Source organism: Citrus sinensis, chromosome 5, assembly GCF_022201045.2.
Source record: "Citrus sinensis cultivar Valencia sweet orange chromosome 5, DVS_A1.0, whole genome shotgun sequence".
NCBI lineage: Eukaryota > Viridiplantae > Streptophyta > Magnoliopsida > Sapindales > Rutaceae > Citrus > Citrus sinensis.
The window spans coordinates 19,108,236-19,128,370 of NC_068560.1; the positions used below are offsets into that span (position 1 = coordinate 19,108,236).

The 20,135-nt window shown below is 34.8% G+C and overlaps 1 protein-coding gene and 1 long non-coding RNA gene across 2 annotated transcripts; one reads left to right on the plus strand and one right to left on the minus strand.

The window, feature by feature from the left end:
• Nucleotides 1–5,236: 5,236 nt before the first annotated feature.
• On the minus strand, nucleotides 5,237–6,070 carry LOC127902310 (UPF0481 protein At3g47200-like). The gene has a single exon (XM_052441174.1). It carries the CDS (start codon nucleotides 6,068–6,070, stop codon nucleotides 5,237–5,239), a length of 834 nt encoding a protein of 277 aa, XP_052297134.1.
• Nucleotides 6,071–13,799: 7,729 nt separating this feature from the next.
• Nucleotides 13,800–15,733, plus strand: LOC127902504 (uncharacterized). The gene is made up of 3 exons (XR_008054864.1): nucleotides 13,800–13,909; nucleotides 14,683–14,741; nucleotides 15,120–15,733. It is a non-coding gene; the product is annotated as an uncharacterized LOC127902504 (long non-coding RNA).
• The last annotated feature ends 4,402 nt before the right edge of the window (nucleotides 15,734–20,135 follow it).

A 20,135-nucleotide genomic window follows, 5' to 3' on the forward strand; every position in this document is an offset into this window, starting at 1 on the left:
TTATCCAAGAGCCGAAGTCACTAGTAGCAAGAGTTTTGAAGGCCAGATATTTTAAAAACTCAAATTTGATGCAGGCTCAGCTGGGTTTACAACCTTCGTTCATATGGAGGAGTATTTTATGGGGTAGAAAAGTGATAGAACAAGGGTTACGTTGGAGAATTGGAGATGGTCAGCAGGCTCTAGTGTACCAAAGTCCATGGCTTCCAAGACCTATAACTTTTCAGCCGATATCCCCCCCATCTTTAAGCTTAGACACAACTGTTTCAGAGTTGATAAATGAGGATCAAGAGTGGAAAGAAGATGTGATTAGGCATCACTTCCTGGAAGAGGATGCTGACCAAATGTTGAAAATACCACTGCCAAGGCAACCGAAACCAGATCAAGTAATGTGGCACTATGACAAAAAGGGCAATTATTCAGGTAAGAGTGGCTACCAATTGGCTTTAAAGCTGAGATTTCCGGATAAGCCAAGCTGCTCGGGGGAGAAATACAGATCATGGCATGCTATCTGGTATCTTCAAGTGCCAGAAAAAGTTAAACTATTCATGTGGAGGGCAACAAATAACCTATTGGCAACGACAGAAAATTTATGGAAGAGGAAAGTTGTTCAATTCCCCTGGTGCCAAAGATGCAAAAAAACAAGAGAAACTGTCTGTCACATGCTTTTTGAATGCAAAGTTTCAAAGCAAATCTGGAGGCTGACCCCTTTTGTTGAGGACATTCAGTTAGGCAAAGTTAGAGATGTTTTTAGTTTGTTACATGATTTGACTACAAAAAGGAAAAAAGATGAAATGGAGTTGATAGTTGCTGTGTGTTGGAGCATTTGGCACTTAAGGAATCTTGCCATTTTCAAAAATAAAAGGGAAGATTCCCATCTATCAGTTGCGGCAGCAGAAGCTTTAGTGCAGTCCTACAGAAGAATCCAAATGCCCCAAATGTCAGAAAGTCCCCATATGAGTCCTGTTATCCAGCAAATATGGAGCTACCCACCAGAGGGCTGGTTCAAAGTAAATATTGATGCAGCAGTAAAATGGAGCAACAAAGAACTGGTTTAGGAATTGTGATAAGGAATTCTGAAGGGAAGGTTATGGCTGCAGCAATGAAGCCCACAAAGTTTCTTAGCAAAGTTGATTCTGCAGAAGCTGAAGCTGCTAAGTTTGGTCTGGAGATAGCAGAAAATGTTGGTTGTTTCCCTCTAATTATTGAATCTGATTCTAAGGAAGTAGTGGAATTAATCTCTCTCAAGAAGAGCACAAGAACCGAAATCTTTTGGGTCATCTCTGAAATCCAAGATCGGATGAAGAGGCTGAAGAAAGTAAAGATACAGCACACTCCACGAGGGTGTAATTCTTTAGCTCACTCACTGGCAAATTTGGCTTTAGAGCTAAATGATTTTGTTTTTTGGGTAGATAATATACCAACAAACTTTTTGTACTTATTCACTCAATTGGATGAATGAAAGTTATACTTTCTCTCAAAAAAAAAAAAAAAACAAGGCTACGATGATCAGAAAATGAGCCCTCAATCAAAACAAATCCCCGCTTCTTGAATGATAAAAGCAATTTATCTTATCCAGTAAAGGAAGTAAGTTCGCTAGCTGTCCAAGGGGCAAAGAGTAGTATTCCGGTCTCTCTTGAAAGCAATCAAGCGTGAGAAGCAGGATCCGTCCACAGCTTTTATTTTAGCCCTCCACCGACATATCCTCTTCTCCCAACAACCAACGCCTTGATCTTTGTCATTTTCCTCTTGTTAATTTGAAAATAATGATAACCATCCAAAAGTATGATGGGTCGGTCTTCCAAAGTTTGAAAATTCAAAGTTTGAAAATATCCGCAACATTTAATCTTCAATACCTAATAAGTGAAATGCTCTGATCTTTTTCATTTTTCCTCTTGTTAATTTGAAATTAATGATAACCATCCAAAAGTATGATGGGTCGGTCTTTCAAAGTATGAAAATATCGACAACATTTAATCTTCAACACCAAATAAGTGAAATGCCCAAAATGACACGCAGTACCCACACCATAGGCTAAATCGTTCTCGATCAAAATGAGGTATACTATTCCTTATTTTGATTGCTTTTTATCTTATAGTTACACTACTTGTAGTATTGTATTATTCACCATTTTACCCGTTTAAATCAAAATTTAATTTTTCAAAAGGAAAAGGATATATACATATATATATATGTGTGTGTGTGTGTGTGTGTGTATAGAGTAAAATTTGAGAAATAATCATGTAAATACTCTAAATTTTTAATAAGGAACACTGATATCTTTTTTTAACTATAATACTCTTAGTAAATAGTAACTAAAGAATAAGTGTTGTTTTAGTCATTAGAATTTACAATAAATCTAACATGTAATATGTGAAATACAGATAGTTAAATAGATTTTGATTATTTAATATTAAAATATATTCAGGTTAATATCTTAAGGATCGGTGATAGTCAAATAGTTTTTCAAAAAATAAAACCCAAATTCGATGCATTGTCAATAAGTATTATCATAATATTTTACTATTATATCTCCATAAAACAATATCACCCTAAGACAGTTATGCCTGAAGTAAATAAAATAAATATATAATATAAGGGACTGACGAAATAAAATTAGATCTAACACGAGTTTCACTTCGTGTGAACTTTTGAGAATCCTCCCATATCCCAACAAAAGCTTTGTCACATTGCGAAAATACCTTTCAAAGTTTCAATTGCAATGTCATTTCCATTATTCGTAGTGGCAGACAATGGACGTCACGGCACAGGGTTAGAAGTTACCATGACTTTAGACTTTTCTAATTTATTTTTTCCTTTCAAAAAGGGAAAAGGATAAGTTTGGGAAAATGACTATATTTTCAATAAAAGAATTCTTTTGCTAGTACTAAATACTCATCTAACTTGGGTCCCACTTCGGTACCAAATGACACATATAACACAGATCCGCATGATTTCAAATCCAACCATTGAACGATCTCAACTTCATTCGTGTTAGAACTCCGCCGGTTGGTTCTCATCTCACGATCATGAAGCACTGAGCCCGCCCCATTTGTAAAATTGTTCTGGTAACAATGGGCCTACTCCCCACATTGGCTTTCCCATTTGATTGAATAAATAATGGGAGATTGCCAATTTTCCCTCTATTATAATCAACATATACCATTTATTGCCATACTACTTTTATAATGGCCAAAAACCCCTCTGACAGTATAAGTTTACAATATTACCCTTATTTTTAACTACTTTTTTATTTATATTTATTGTAAATAAAATAAATCACATGAATAAAAACTAAATAAAAAATTAAGTATTAAAAAAAAGAAAAATATGTTTTGATATGAGCAAAAAAATTAATAATAATTTTTTTTCTTGTAATTATTTATGTTGTGAACATTTTCTTATAATAAACATTTTATAATATTTTAAAATTAAATGTAAAAAGTATAGGCAAAATATTTTATTATTTATCTTATAATAAATTTTTATTTGTCATTCAAGTTTTCTTATAATAATTTTTTATCATTTTATAATAATTTTCTTATATATTTATTATAAGAAATTTTTTAAAAAACAAATAAGTACAAGAAAAATATTTTATTATTGCTTTTTTTGCTCATATCAAAACATATATATTTTTTTAATGCTTAATTTTTTTATTTAGTTTCTATTCATGTGATTTATTTAATTTATAATAAATATAAATAAAAGAGTAGTTGAAAATAAGGATAATATTGTAAACTTATATTATTAGGAGGGGTTTTTGACCATTATAAAAACATGAATGAGGTAAATGGTATATGTTGATTACAGTAGGGGAAAAATTGGTAATCTCCCCTAAATAATTAATAAATGGTCCCTCAAGATCATCACAGGTGTTGAACATCAACGCCATCAATCCCTCCACTTCCTTCATCCAGTGTGGTTGATCACGGGGTTCGATGGACCCATTTCCTCTGAACCAGGCGCACCTCGCAAAGGTGGTGAACCACGAGGAAGGGGCCCGTGAGGCCTGTATTTAAGATCCGATTCGAATAAAGCCATATCCTTGGGTAACCCAGGAAGTGCTCTCCCGGTTTGACATCTTGGATGCGAGCCTTCTACATGGCACACTCCACGGTTGCTTAGCAAGCACCAGAAGTGAAGAACCCAAAAATGGGAACTTCAAAATTCTTGAAAACATCAGCCGTCCAGCCCATCATAACGTCGATGACTGCACAAACGGGTCGGGTTTCGGGTTCCCGGGTTGAAAGGAGGTTTCCAAGGCCTTGAAAGAAATGACTTGATGGAGAAGTATGTGTTTTACTTTTACAGTTTTACTAGTCGGCGAGCTATGATTTTGATAATTTGATTGTTAGTTTTAGTTGGTTAGTTATGAGAAAGCATCTTTCAGAAAATTCATTCCAGTTTCAACTAAAATTAATAATATTATTCAAATTAATTACTCGATAAATAAATAATTAGAGATAAATCTATCCCTAATCTCACATTTATAAAATAAGAATTGAAATAAGTTCTTGTGGGTTCGAACTCAAGCCCTCAAGCCGAGTGGCTGGATCTTGACTACTTTGACTTAATTATTTTATAAATAAATAAATAAATAAATATATAAATAAATAAATAAATATATATATATATATATATATATATTTCATTCTTTCACTGAACATCTTTTGTTATATAATAAAGAAGATAAGTTGACAGAGAAGGGTTCTACTTTTACTAGTAGATGAGCTTTGAGTTGAGAACGTTAGTTTTAGTTAGTTAAATATCTACCATCCAAATCAACATTCCTTAGACTATTATTCAAGTGAGATGTCTGAGTAACATACGCTTGAGTTAGTCGGTGCCTAACAATTCGTGTGATACATGAAACCAATCAATATGAAAACCAAATCAAGTTGGTAGGATTACATTAATTTAAATTAACTTTCAAGTTCCAACATTATAAGATAAATAAATAGCATAAACTAATTTTTATTTTCAAGTAAATATGTTTATCGTTTAAAAATTATTTTTTCTTGCGGTAAATGCAACACTAAATAAGGAGTGAAGAGGGTATTTTGTAGGGTATACCCCCACCTTTTATTTCATTTCATTATTAAAAAATAAAGGCTTGATTTAACATTCAAGTAAAATTAACAATTCCATGATAAAATTGCTTGAGAATAAGAATTAAAATAAAAAAAGAAAACAGGAACTCAAAAACGACATACAAATACGGCATAGAGGTTTTTCGTCACGAGATATTTTTGGGTTGAGACAACACTTGTATAACAGAGCATACAGACTGAATGACAGTGAGAATAAGAAGGAAAACGGCGCCACACACCGAAATTTCAGCCCATGGAGTATTGAAGTAATTTTGTTTCAAGTTTGCCCTCCATTTGTAGCACGTTCTTTTGCAGTGATCATTCAATCCTTTGCATAGCCCAGAAAAATAGAAGCTATTAGACAGCAGAGTAGTACCTATCGAAAGGTTATTTATAAGCATTGACGCAGTCTCTTTATCCGGCAACCAGTTCTCAATGATTCCGTTCTGAACAAGCAACTCGACGTCCTTCGCTGTGTTCACGAGATGATGAATAAGGAACACATAATCATTTATGTAATTCTCTGAGTAATGCCGTTGTTCAAAGGCAATGAGATTACGAAATAAGGATTCCGTTTCCAGCTGTAGCTTCAGTTTCGGAATATGCAATGTCCTGTTTTTGAATTCTATGGCGATCAAATCATTGCTCTTGCTCAAACTGAAGTGGACTCCAGCTTGGTGGAGATCAGTCACACTTGGTGCGGTTTTGCCTTTGTGGTATTGCTGACCTTCTTGTTTTTCCTGATTCCTCGATGATGGTAGATGACAAATCCTTAGAAAATCAAGGAAATGCTCTACCCTAACCTCAGTGTAAGGAGGGAATTTTTGCCGATTACCTTGTACTACCTCTAAACCCTTGAAATACTCGTATGTGACTGTGATGATGGTTGGATTTTCATGTTGTTCGGGGATTTCAATTGTCGCTAGAGCAAAAAGATCCTCAAGAATGAAGAAAGGAAGCTGATTCTCAAGCAACCACATATCATACCATATATCCTCTATTAAATAGGGTTTATGAAATATATGATCATCTTTTTTTTGAAGTTGACGGAAATGATACCTCAATAAGAGTTCAATGATGAAGGCAGCATCCAGCAGAATCATTTCAACAAATTTATCACTACTTAGTTCGACTTTTTCTGCATAAGAACCTCGTAATTCTGCTTCTCTGGACTTTATAATTTGAACAAACTCGTCAAAGCTTATTTTGGTCCGTTGAAGAAAGTAATGCAGGTACCGCTGTTTATGTTCTTCCATGAACTGTAAGTTTGCTTTGCCATGGTGAAGAGGGCCAATTGAGACTACCTGAGGTGTATATGCCTTTTCATTTATCTGATGTAATCGCTCTGGAACTCTGTGTTGTGCGCGGAATGCGGAATCAAGTGGACCAAATAATTACAGAAAAATAAAGGACACAAGAATTTACGTGGTTCGGTAATTAAACCTACATCCACGGTGGCAAGAAAGAATAATTGTTTATTTAACAATTAATAAAATACAATATTTGAGTAACGAATCTCACTTTCCAGAAACTCAAATATACCCAGTACTCTCACACTCTGCAGGAAAGATAAATTCCCCATACACACTTCTCTCACTTCTCTCAAAAGCTTAGAAACTTATAAGCTTAACAATTTTGGGATGATTAAGAATGGAAGAAGTGCCATCTATTTATAGGGAAAATAATGGCACTATTGCACCAACCCCTTTACTATTCCACCTAACCTAAGCCAATAGTCAATGGTGTCCATTTGGCAAATTTGACAAATTTACCAACTTTCCATTTTTTCTTCAAATGTTTGGTAGCCATTTGAAATTTTGCATGCATTTTTGAATTTGAATGTCACGTGCATGACTTTTCAACAATTCTCCACCTCGGCGAAAATTTGTCCAAATCTGCGCCGACTACCAACGAACCCTCATCCCCAAAGTGATCCTTCAATAAGGATCCAGAATGGCTGTGTCGATTTGACTGCCTACGTACCCAAAATTTGGGATCAAGCCAACCGTAGTTCATAATTCCCGAAGGACATATCTTAACACAATCGAAGGATTTGAATTAATTTCAAGCAATGTTGAAACTTAACTCCAGAAACTACCTTCGTCAACATATCTAATGGATTATCTTTGGTATCGATCTTTCTCAACAACACAACACCGCTCTCGATAATCTCTCTCACATAATGATATTTCACATCTATGTGCTTCGTCCGAGCGTGATATGTTTGATTCTTCGCAAGGAATATCGCACTTTGATTATCACAGAAGACCGCAATGTTCTCTTGGATTACTCCCAAATCACCTAACAAGCCTTTCAACCAGATAGCTTCTTTTACAGCTTCAGTTGTTGCCATATACTTTGCTTCTGTAGTGGACAGAGCAATTGTCGATTGTAAATTGACCTCCAGCTAACCGGACCTCCACCCAATGTGAATACGTAACCCGTTGTTGATCTTCGCTTGTCAAGGTCTCTAGTGAAATCAGAATCAGAATACCCAACACATTGTTGACCACAATCCTTCTTGAATAATAACCCAACATTAACTGTCCCATACAGATATCGGAGAATCCACTTTACCGCAAGCCATTGATTTTTACCCGGATTGTGCATGTATTTACTAACCATGCTCACTGCTTGAGATATATCGGGCCTTGTGCATACCATAGCATACATAAGACTACCCACAGCACTAGCATATGGAACACGAGCCATGTAATCGCGCTCCTCTTGAGATCTAGGACATGAAGAAGAGCTTAATTTGAAATGAGGAGCTAGAGGTGTACATACCGGTTTAGTTTTGTCATCCATACCGAATATTTTTAGTACTTTCTTCAAATAAGACTTTTGAGTCAACCATACGCTCCCATTCTTCTTGTCTCTACGAATCTCCATCCCAAGTATTCTCTGTGCATCACCCAAGTCTTTCATCTCGAACTCAGAAGCCAGCTGCTTCTTTAATCTTTCGATCTCATCTCTATTCTTCGAAGCTATAAGCATATCATCGACATAGAGTAACAAATAGATGAAAGCTCCATCTGGTAGTCTTCTAAAGTAAACACAATGATCTTGTTTACTTCTGGTGAATTTATACCCTTGTATAAATTGATCAAATCTTTTGTACCACTGCCTTGGCGATTGCTTCAGTCCGTACAAAAATTTAATCAACCTACACACATAATTCTCCTTTCCAGCAACTCTGAAACCACAAGGCTGAATCATATAGATTTCCTCCTCCAAATCTCCATGTAAGAACGCCGTCTTAACATCCAATTGAGCCAACTCTAACTCATATTCTGTAACTAAGGCAAGTAGGATACGAATGGAAGTATGTTTTACAACTGGAGAGAAAACTTCATTGTAGTCAATACCTTCCTTTTGAGCAAAACCTTTTGCCACGAGCCTTGCCTTGTATCGAGGAGTTGTTTGATTCGGAGATCTTTACTTTTTGGTGTAGACCCATTTATTGCCAATAGCCCTTTTCCCCTTTGGTAACTTTACAAGTTCCCAAGTCTGGTTTTGATGGAGAGATTTTATCTCTTCCTCCATGGCTAAGTTCCACTGATCACTTTCACTGCTGCGTAATGCTTCACCGAAAGTGTTGGAGATGTCATCATCAATAACTGGAAATGCATAGGCTACCACCATATCTTTAATAAGCCATCCGGGTTTCTTTATCTCTCTTCTTGGCCTCCTTGTTGCTATAAAATCATCATTATCTACATCATCAATTGTTTTTTCATTTTGTGGGACATCAGAAAAACAACCTCTTCTTCAACTCTAGGTGTCACCTCCATAATTGAACTCTTCTTTGATGTAGAACTAACTGGTACATATGGAGTTGCATCAAACTCCACCCGCTGCAATACCTCTTTGGTCTTGTTCTCCACCTGCTGAGAACTCGAAGCTTTCATCATTGAAGCTTCATCAAATGTGACATCTCTACTACACACAAACTTTTTGTCTTCAAGATCCCAAAGTTTGAAGCCCTTTACTCCACCTTTAAATCCCACAAAGATAGCTTTTCTATCACAAGGATCCAGTTTACCATCTTTGACATAATAATAAGCTGGACACCCGAATACATGAAGGGAATCATAGTCTTGTGCATACTTTCCAGACCACATTTCCATAGGAGTTTTACCTCCAATTGCAGCAGAAGGCAACCGGTTTACCAAGTGACTTGCGTAACTCATAGCTTCAGCCTAAAACTTTTTATCTAAACCAGCATTAGATAACATACACCGTACCTTCTCCAGTAAAGTACGATTCATACGCTCAGCCACACTGTTCTGTTGTGGAGTATGTCTCACCGTGAAATGTCTTTTAATACCCTCGTTCTGGCATACTTGCAAGAATGGATCAGGAGTATATTCACCCCCATTATCAAATCGTAATACTTTGATCTTTCTGCTAGTTTGAGTCTCCACTAATTTCTTCCATTTCACGAAAATCTCTAGAACCTCATCCTTTGCTCGCATGGTGTACACCCACACACGTCTAGAGAAATCATCAACAAATGTAACAAAATAATGGCTTCCACTAATTGATGTAGTCTTGGTTGGTCCCCATACATCACTATGAACATATTCAAGGATCTCACGAGTATCGTGATTAGCTGTACCAAACTTGACCCTTGTTTTATTGCCTACTACACAATGCTCACAGAAATTTAATTTACAGGTTTTGGTACCTTTTAAGAGTTCATGCCTCATTAGAGTTTGCAAAGACTTCTCTCCAGCATGTCCCAGTCGTACATGCCATAGCTTAGTGGTGTCACTGTGTGCCTCAACAACATTTGCTTCATCAGTTGTACCTCCCTTCAAATAGTACAGATTGTGACGCCGAACCCCTTGTAGAATCACCATATATAACCCCATGTGTAAACTTCATTATACCATCTTCAATGGTAACCTTGTAGCCTTTTGCTTCTAAAGCACCCACAGAAATTAGATTTTTCTGTAAAGCTGGAACAAATCTAACCTCTTTGAGTTCTCTGACCATTCCATCAAACATTTTGAGCCAAATTGTTCCCATCCCCATTGTGCGACAAGGTTGATCATTCCCCATCACAACTGCACCGGATTCTAGATTACGAAAATTCGTAAACCATTCCTTAATAGGACACAAATGATAGGTTGCTCCAGTATCAAGTATCCACTCGCTCGAACTAGCCACGTATGCTGCAGGAGTAATACTTAGTGAATAATCAAAGCCCTCATCTTTCCGTGCCATGTTTGCTGTTGTTGGTTTCTTCCTATTTCTCTTTTGAGCCTTTGGACAATCTTTCCTCCAATGGCCCTTTTTATGACAAAAGACACACTCATCTCGAGCTATATTTCTGCTTCTCGATTTGGATCGAGAATTCTTTCCACCATGCTTCTTCTGTTTCTCCATCGCCCAATCTCTGCTCACCAAAGCTTCAGACGATACTTGTTCAAAATTTTTATCATTATTTCAAATCTCTAAGCTAGTCAATGCTGTGCAAACATCTTTAAAGACGATCACACTCTTCCCATATATCAAAGTAGTCACAAAATGGCTATATTCCTCTGGTAGTGAGTGTAACAGAATCATAGCCTTGACTTCATCCGTAATATCTTCATCAAGATTCTTCAAATCAGCAAGTAACTTTTCAAATCTTGAAACATGATCGTGCATTGACACACCAGGCTTCATTCGAAAACCATATACTTGGCTCATTGCATGAAGACGATTTTCAGGACTTTTCACCAGGTACTTCTCCTCCAATGTACGCCACAAAGTCACCGCACACTCCTCATCTTTCACCAAGTATTTCACCTCCTTAGTCAAACAATATCTGATCTGACCACATGCTTTTTCATTCATACGATCCCAAATTTCTTCATCATACAAGTGTCTTTTATTTTTCAGAACAACATCGAGATCAATTTGAATAAGGGTATCTATAACTTCGCGCCTCCACATGCCGAAGTTGATTTTCCCATCAAACTTTTCAACATCGATCTTCTGGCCTCCTATAACAGGTGCTGAATAGCGATTTGACAAATCTCGCCTCCCACCCGAAGTGTCTCCTGAAATAGTCTCGGTAGATTTCTCTCCAATTCTGGAAGTTTCACCTTCTACCATTTTCTCAACGAACTATTTCCACTTGAAAAGCAGTCTCTATGATGTTAATTTCGCGGGAATAAATGCACCAGAAAAGTTCCCAGGAAACTGGACAGGAACTCGGTCCCAATTAAAAACCAGAATCCTTAGATTCTTATTGCCTTTGTTGACAGAACTTTCCTAGACATGCAAAAATACACACTACTTACAATAGACTGTCTCCCAAGTACAAATGGCCGTCTTCATCGTATTCGTGAACAGTACCGTATGTGAACAGTATCATATACGGGAATAGTACCGTATACGTGAACAATACCGTATCCCCCCAAGTATGAACCTTCAGCTCTGATACCACTTGTTGTGCACGGAATGCGGAATCAAGCGCACCAAATAATTACAGAAAAATAAAGGACACAAGAATTTACGTGGTTCGGTAATTAAACCTACATCCACGGAGGCAAGAAAGAATAATTGTTTATTTAACAATTAATAGAGTACAATATTTGAGTAACGAATCTCACTTCCCAGAAACCCAAATATACCCAGTACTCTCACACTTTGCAGGAAAGATAAATTCCCCATACACACTTCTCTCACTTCTCTCAAAAGCTTAGAAACTTATAAGCTTAACAATTTTGGGATGATTAAGAATGGAAAAAGTGCCATCTATTTATAGGGAAAATAATGGCACTTTTGCACCAACCCCTTTACTATTCCACCTAACCTAAGCCAATAGTCAATGGTGTCCATTTGGCAAATTTGACAAATTTGCCAACTTTCCATTTTTTCTTCAAATGTTTGGTAGCCATTTGAAATTTTGCATGCATTTTTGAATTTGAATGTCACGTGCATGACTTTTCAACACTCTGTAGATGCAGCAGTTTGAGGGCAATGGTGATAATTTTTTCAACTTAACTTGCAAGCATTCTTCCATGTTATAAACTGAAAACATGGCGCGAAATTTAATCAATTCAACACTTAATAAGGCATAGTAATTAAAAAAGAATTAAAAAAAAAACCAAATACAAGAGCTTTCTTACACGTACAGAAGCACCTCAATCCCTACTATTTGCAGAGCTGTAGCCAGGATTCAATGATAGACCGGACTGAACTAAAAGGAACAACTTTCTTAGGAATATGTTATCGGCATTTTCTCTGGCCTTAGGCCATCAACAAAGCAGTTTCAGTGCTTCTTATATAATTCCATGGATTATTCCTTGCCTTTACAGATGATATAAGTCACAATTCATATATTAATTTCTCCAGATACCGTACAAGTGGACCATAACTATGGAAAAATTCAAAGAATGCAACAGCCATTTGATTGGTCCATGTCAGAAGTTAATCTGGGGAAAGAAGCTTGATCTAGCTGTAAAATTCTCTCCTTCAATCAGTCAGTTTGGGGCAGCAACAAGATCAAAGCCACCACGCAAACATTCACTAAAGTTTATATAATATTCACTAGTTTATATAATATTCTTGAACCTCATCTTAAGTAAAGCAACAAAAGCCTTCACTGTTTCTTAACAACTTTATTGCTCTAACACATAGCATAACATTTTTAAATTTGCATAAAGCACAACAGTACTTTAGTTTGTAACAACAGCACAGATAATAAATAGCATTTTATAGCTTTAACAAAAGCATACAAAATTCTTAAACCTTGTTTCAAGCAATTCATTAATGCCACAAGGATGTCTTTTTGCTTCCTACAGTTTTTATTGAAATTCATATATTCTTCTTTATCAAATTAAGTAATTTTCCTTTTTCAAAAAATCAAGAAGGTTTCGACTGCATGCAAATACAACACACAATTACTACTATTCCCGGAGTAAGAAATTCATAAATGCAATATAAACATACATTTTCATAAGACATCAGAATCAAAGAATCATCAATGCATCAAATCTGTACACCCAAAAAAGTTGAAAGCATCAAGAGAAAATATACCGCATGGACCCTTTACAACCCTTATAACGAGTTCAGACAGCTACAATGTGCAATACAAAATTTCCCAATACTATTTAGAACAAAGTCTAGAAAACAAAATTTATATATTGTACAAAATCATGAAAACCAGAAATGGCGAAAAAACTGCAAATGTAATTTTTGGGTTTCTTCAACATATCTTCCATCCAAATCAAACAAGAATCGATAAATCAAAAACATTCATCTTTAAACGACATATTACCACAATAAAATTGTCAACCAAGCCTCATATAAACCTTTTTTGTGTTTTTTGGTAAATATATTTGTTATTCTCTAAGATTACTAGGAAAAAAAAAACCCACTTTCTTAATCAAGAATCAAATAATATATATGAATCTAAGCTGAAGTAAGTCTTGGGTTTGATGAAATAGCTTGCATTGTGGTTTAGATTGGAAAGGGAGTTGATTTTTGCTGGTTGATAGAGAGAGATTTGAGACTTAAGAGAGTGTTGCTAATCTTCGATCGTGTAAACAAGGGTAACTGGGTCATAGTTCAAAATAAGGGTCCAAAATTTACTAAAGCTATTAAGGAGCCCTGTAATATCCCAAATCTCCTAAGGGTATTTAAGTCTTTTTAATTTTTAGTGATCCTTTTTACCCTAGTATAAATAGAACAAGATGTCTTTATCATTACAAGAGAGAAAAGAAAAGAAAAAAGAGAAGAAGAAAGTCTTCATCTTCTTCTTAGTTCTGCCATAGGCAACACATAGGATCAAGTTGTTATTGTTGGGAGAAGTTTTGGAGGTAAGTTTTAATCTTGGTTTTCATTATATTGTTGTGGAGAAGCATGATTTCAATAGAAGTACAAACCTAAGAGTTTACAGAAATATGCTGACAGTGAATTATTACGAAAATCATAGTAATTTGTACAAATTGATTTTGATTCTGATTTTTGGGTATGTTAAACTAGACATCATCTAGAATGTTTTGAAACTTGTTTCAAGTTGATCGGATAAGATTTCAATTAATTACGAGTTTTCAAAGTCAAGTCTGAAAACCTGAAAATTTATGATTTCAGTGAATAACGTGAATTACGAAATTATTTTCACCATAGATAGACTTCTTCAAAAATTATGAAATTTGGACCAGTGATTTTTATATATGTCTAGTATGATTCTGGAAATTTTCATGATTTTATAATAAAGCAATAAATTTTTTTTTATTTTTAAACTAAGTGTGTTCAAAACTGAAAACTGTTTGACAGTATTGATGATGTCTGAAACGTCAATTATTTTCAATAGTTTTTGAAGGAATTATGTTATGAAATTTTTATCAATGAACTTTGAATGTGTCAGCATATGGTCTGTAAAATTTGAGATTTTTCCAATAAGGGAATAATTTATTAAAAATCGGAGAATATGGACTGTTATGTTTTGAGGGCCAATTATTGAGGACATTTGAGGTTGAGCTTAGGAGTTGTTTAAATTGAGATGTTTGAGGGCATTAGAGTTTATGATTGAGATTTGATTTAAGGTTAGAGATGATATTGATAAGGATATTTTTTATGATGATTATAGGACGTGGGTGAGTTCGTTGGTTTATTCTTGAGGTATTAAGTTGATTGCTACGGAGCGAGGTAAGTAGATTCATGCATGATGTGCTTTATAATAAATGCGAATTATGTTATAAGAATTATGTTTAAATAGAGATTTTTACAAAACTGATTTCTAAAATATTTAAATGAATTTTGTAAAATAAAAACGCTTCTAAATGAATTTATATAAATGTATTTTAAAATGATTTTTTCTTAAGAAATTAGTTTTCTTAAACAAAATATTTTCTTAAAGAATTTTCTAAAAGAATTAAATGATCAAAGAAAGGTTCTTAAATGTTTTAGAAGACTTTAAATGCTGTTTATGAAAGGATGTATGGTGGATTCAAAAATGTTTTGGCTCATAGTCCGTAGTAATGTATACAATGCAAATGTTATGATGTTATGTAATGCTATGGCCAGCTTGCTCGTATGATGATGATCTTGTGCACAAGGATGTTACGAACAATGTGGGGTATAGTACCCTGAATGAGGAACAATGCGGGGTATAACATCCTAAATGATGAATGATGATGACTATGAGGCATGAGCTACCAATGTTTACGCTTTAATGTTTTCATAAATGTTTTTATATGAATCCACCCCTTATGTTAAATGAGGATGTTGTTATAAAATGTTTAAAGGTATATGGCAAAGGTATTCAAATATTGTGCATGGATTTGCTTACCGAGTTGACGGCTCACCCCTCGTCTCCAATATTTTGTAGATTGATTAAAGATATGGCTTGGGTTCTTAGACGGAGAATTTTTCTTAGTGGATCTTTGGAGTTGTTTTAAAAGATTAAATTTGGCTAGACTTCCTATTTTGCATTAGAGACTTTTCTTTGGAGACCTTATTTCATATGTTTTATGTAATGATTCAGTTAGAGTATGAATAATGATTGTCTATCTTGAGATTTATTAAGAAGGATAAAAGATGTGAGGTTTTCATTCCAATTTTACCCTTGTGTTTTCTTGGGAAATTTTTGGGGTGTTACAAGCCCAAAACTCATAATGGCTTCCCCCAAATAAATAAAATTTTCAAGCATAAAGTTTTTGTTTCTTCTTGAGATTTCCTTGTCATACTTACCCATATTTCGAAAATGCCTGATATTGCCTCCAAGTAAACTTATATATATTGATTAACAATATAAACAAGCACTATGAAGTTTTAGGCCAGAAAGAACATTAGGATTGAAATGAAAACCATCTATTTAAGTAACAAATTCTTCTGATTATTTGATGCTTAATTTAGAGCAGAGATGACATATCAATCACGTTATGACGTGGAAGTTATGATTATATTCATCTTAAGAATAAGATCTTTCATACACTGGCAGATTAGTATAAAAAATACTCAGCATAAGACCTACAAACTAGAAATCACGCACCAATTATTGAACTCAGCACATAAGTTGATCTTTTATAAGCTATAAAACAAATCTGCTATAACATAAGAAAGTGGGATTTATCACCAGACAAATATTTTGGTGAAACTCAAGCTGATGGAAGGATATCCAAAGCAACCTCCTTAAGGGAAGGCATCACTTCCTGCTGATGCAAACATATATATTTATTACTCACTTTCTTCAGGACCTTCCAGGAACCTGGGTAGCACCAAACAGGAAGTGGAAAAAAAAAATTGTAAAATATAAGTTAAACAGCAGGAAAACAGTGAGTGATACTAGGCAAGCATTAATATGTTGCCACAGGAAACGCGTCGGTAACTAGCTAGCAAACCTGAAAAGGGTTCCTCCATTGCGACCCTTAAAGTTGTGAATGTAATATATGGTCTCCATCACAGGAAAAAGTGTTTTGGATAGTGCAGCCAGCTTAGGGTAGAAGAACGATGTAAAATCTTCTGCTCATTTAAGGAAATCCTCTCTGATCCTTTTATTGCACATTCCAAAACAACTCTACTACAACCAAGTCACTAATTCGTTTGGTTAAGTCATTGTTATTTATTTTTTTTTAAAAAGTCTTCCTTGCGACATTTTAGTGAAAGATATAACACGATCATCCTTATTAATTCCCCTTTAGATTTCTGGGAGAGAATTTCAAATTATTGTATTAAAAAATAAAAGCAAAAAACCCACTTTACTTTCAATTTTTGCAAAATGATACCAATTGAAGGACCAAAAAGTTGTAAACAAGCAATTCAATGGATGGGCATCTAGAAACTGTTATATAGCATCAAAATCACACTAAATTTACAGAAAGTACTATAATAATGAAAGAATGGTGAAGGATACACCCAGACCTTATCCGGTCAAGTTCTCCATTGAATATAATCAGTTTCCGGGCAGTATTGAAGACAGCTTCTTTGTAAAGCTCTTCAACCACAAGCATTTCTACAAGACAAAAGAAAAGCAAAATTAATGACCTTAAGGAATGAATATCAATTAGAAGACAAGGTGTAAGACTACCATTGACATTAAAATATGGATAGGCAACTAGAAACAATTCATCTTCCGGCTTCACACGGTCTGCCATTTTGACCTTCTCAGTGAATCCAAAATCCTCAAAGAATGAAGGTTTTGTTAGATAGTCCAACTTAAATGATGCTCCTTCAAAGACCGATGTTCTTGCAAATTTGACTTCATTTGTCTCTGGAAAAAACTAAAAACCAAATTACAGACCAAGATCACGAAACAAATCATGAACACAGATATCAGATAATCAGAAATGGGCCTTAAACAGACTACTAATAGAGTTGATTTTGTTGGTTGAGACAGAGAGAGTTGAGACTTAAGAGAGTGTTGCTAATTTTCTATGGTGTAAACAAGGGTGACTGGGTCATAGTTCAAAATAATGGTCCAAAATTTACTAAAGCTATTAAGGAGCCCAAAACTCATAATGGCTTCCGCCAAATAAATAATTTTTTCAAGCAATAAGCTTTTGTTTCTTCTTGAGATTTCCTTGTCATACTTACGCATATTTCGAAAATGCCTGAAATGGCCTGCAAGTAAACTTATATATATTGATTAACAATATAAATAAGCATTATGAAGTTTTAGGCCTGAAAAAACATTAAGGTTGAAATGAAAACCATCTATTTAAGTAACAAAATCTTCTGATAATTTGATGCTAAATAAATTGAGCAGAGATGACATATTAATCACGCTATGATGTGGAAGTGTGAAAATAGGTAGAGAAAAAGTTTATGGAATAATTCTCTTTTTCATATCTTCATGAGACTGTATACAGTCTTAATATAGGGATACAAGAGACTAAGAAAGGAAAGAAAAAATTAAAGCAGAATATTACACACTGATTTCTAGGAAGCAACAACTCTATATTTACACCTAATATACACCTAAATATATAAGGAAACCAAATCAATTTGATTTTGTCAACCTTTCAACACTCCCCCTCAAGCTGGTCTAAAAATGTCTTTCAAGGCCAGCTTGCAAACCAATTTCTCGAAATGTTTCTTAGGTAGTCCCTTGGTGAGTATATCAGCAATTTGCTCATCTGTAGGAATGTTCAGCATGCAGACCAAACCACTGTCTAGTTTTTCTTTTATGGCTTTAGGAATTGGTATCTGAGAGATTTTTGTGGTAAAGGCTCTTCGTTTATTGGAAAACTTTTCATAGGAAACATATCTAGCAATGGGGTGCTTAGTACAGGTTCGGGTTTCGTTCCTATGTGCTATGGGTAAGTCAAGATCAGGAAAGAAAAAAGTGCTAGAATTTTTAGGAGAAGAAATGTTACCTAAATTTTATGAGGAATCGGTGTTTGGAGGCGACAATTGAGGTTGTACCAAGTTTATGGGAGGGTCTTTACTGCTGTGATGATACCTTAGTCGAGTATAAACACAAAGCTTTGGTGGTGGAATTTTATCTTGTAGTATTTCTGCCCCTGTCTCTGGTACATTAACACTTGGTTCATGTAGTTCAAGGTTTCCTAAGTTTTCATTATTAGAAATATTAGTTTTTGAGTTTGAATTGAAGTGCTCAGATTAGGTAAAAACAAATTAGGCATAGGTGTATAAGTATGCCAAAAATGATCTTCACTATTTTCTTTCTCCCCTTGAAGAGAATTTTGGCCAAAAAAAGGTTGATTTTCGAGAAATATAACATCCATACTGACATGGAATTTCTTTGTTTGAGGATTGAAATATTTGTAGCCTCTTTTATTAGGAGCATAGCCCAAGAAAACACAATTTTCAGATCTAGGATCCAATTTAGATCTAAGATGGTTAGGAAGGTGAAAAAATACAGTGCACCCAAAGACTCTTAACTGAATATTCGAGGTAATCCTACTAGAAGGATATATAAGTGTAAAGTATTCTAAAGGTGATTGATACTTTAAAACACGGGTAGGCATCCTATTAATCAAATAACATGCTATTAAAACAACATCACCCCACAAATATTTAGGAACATGAATAAAGAGCATGATAGCCAGACTAACTTCAAGTAAATAGCAATTTTTTCATTCCGCAATTCCATTTTGTTGTGGAGTATCACGACTAGTGGATGTGTGAATTATATCATTTTCCTTACAAAAGACCTCTAGATAATTATTAAAATATTCAGTACCATTATCTGTATGGAGTAGGCTTATTTTTGTTTGAAATTGATTTTCAACCATGTTATAGAATAACCCTTAACTTCAGATTTTTCTCTCATTAAATAAAACCAATGAAGCCGCATATGATCATCTATGAATGTTACAAACCATTTTTTGCCAGTTAAAGTATTGATTTTTTAGGGTCCCCAAACATCACTATGAATTAAATAAAAAGGTTTTGAGGCATGATAAGTAAGTGCTTTATATGAAACTCGATGACTTTTACATAAAAAACAACTTTCACACTGAAAAGTAGTACAATCAACATTTTTAAATAAATCTAGAAACAAATATTTCAAATAAGGAAAGGTAGGGTGTCCTAGTCTAAGGTGCCATAGCATTATTTGATCCCTAGCAGAGTTTGAACTAATACTACTGCTCAAACCTTGAGCTTGTTTATTCCTTGATAAGTAGTCATCAAAATAGTAAAGAACTTCTCGCAAACTAGCACTGCCAATCATCGTCCCCAAGTCCCTATCTTGAAATTCACAATAGGCGTAAAAAATGACAGCACAATAATTAGAATCTTTGGCTAATTGATTGACAAGTAACAGATTGCAAGAAAGTTTAGGGACATGTAGCACATTTATTAAGCTCAATGGTTCTAGAGATTTTTATTGATCCTTTTCCAGTTATGGAAGATAAGTTTCCATTAGCAACTCTTACCTTTTTGTTACCAGGGCAAGGATAATAGGAATCAAATAAACTAGAAATGATGGTCATATGATCAGAAGCACCCGAATCAATAATCCATGGTGCAGTAGATGAGTGGCTAAATAGAGAATTAATAATACTACATGTTTAGGCTAGTGAACCACTAGGAGTATCAGGTGGAGGATTAGAAGTCAGCAGCTTTATGAGATGA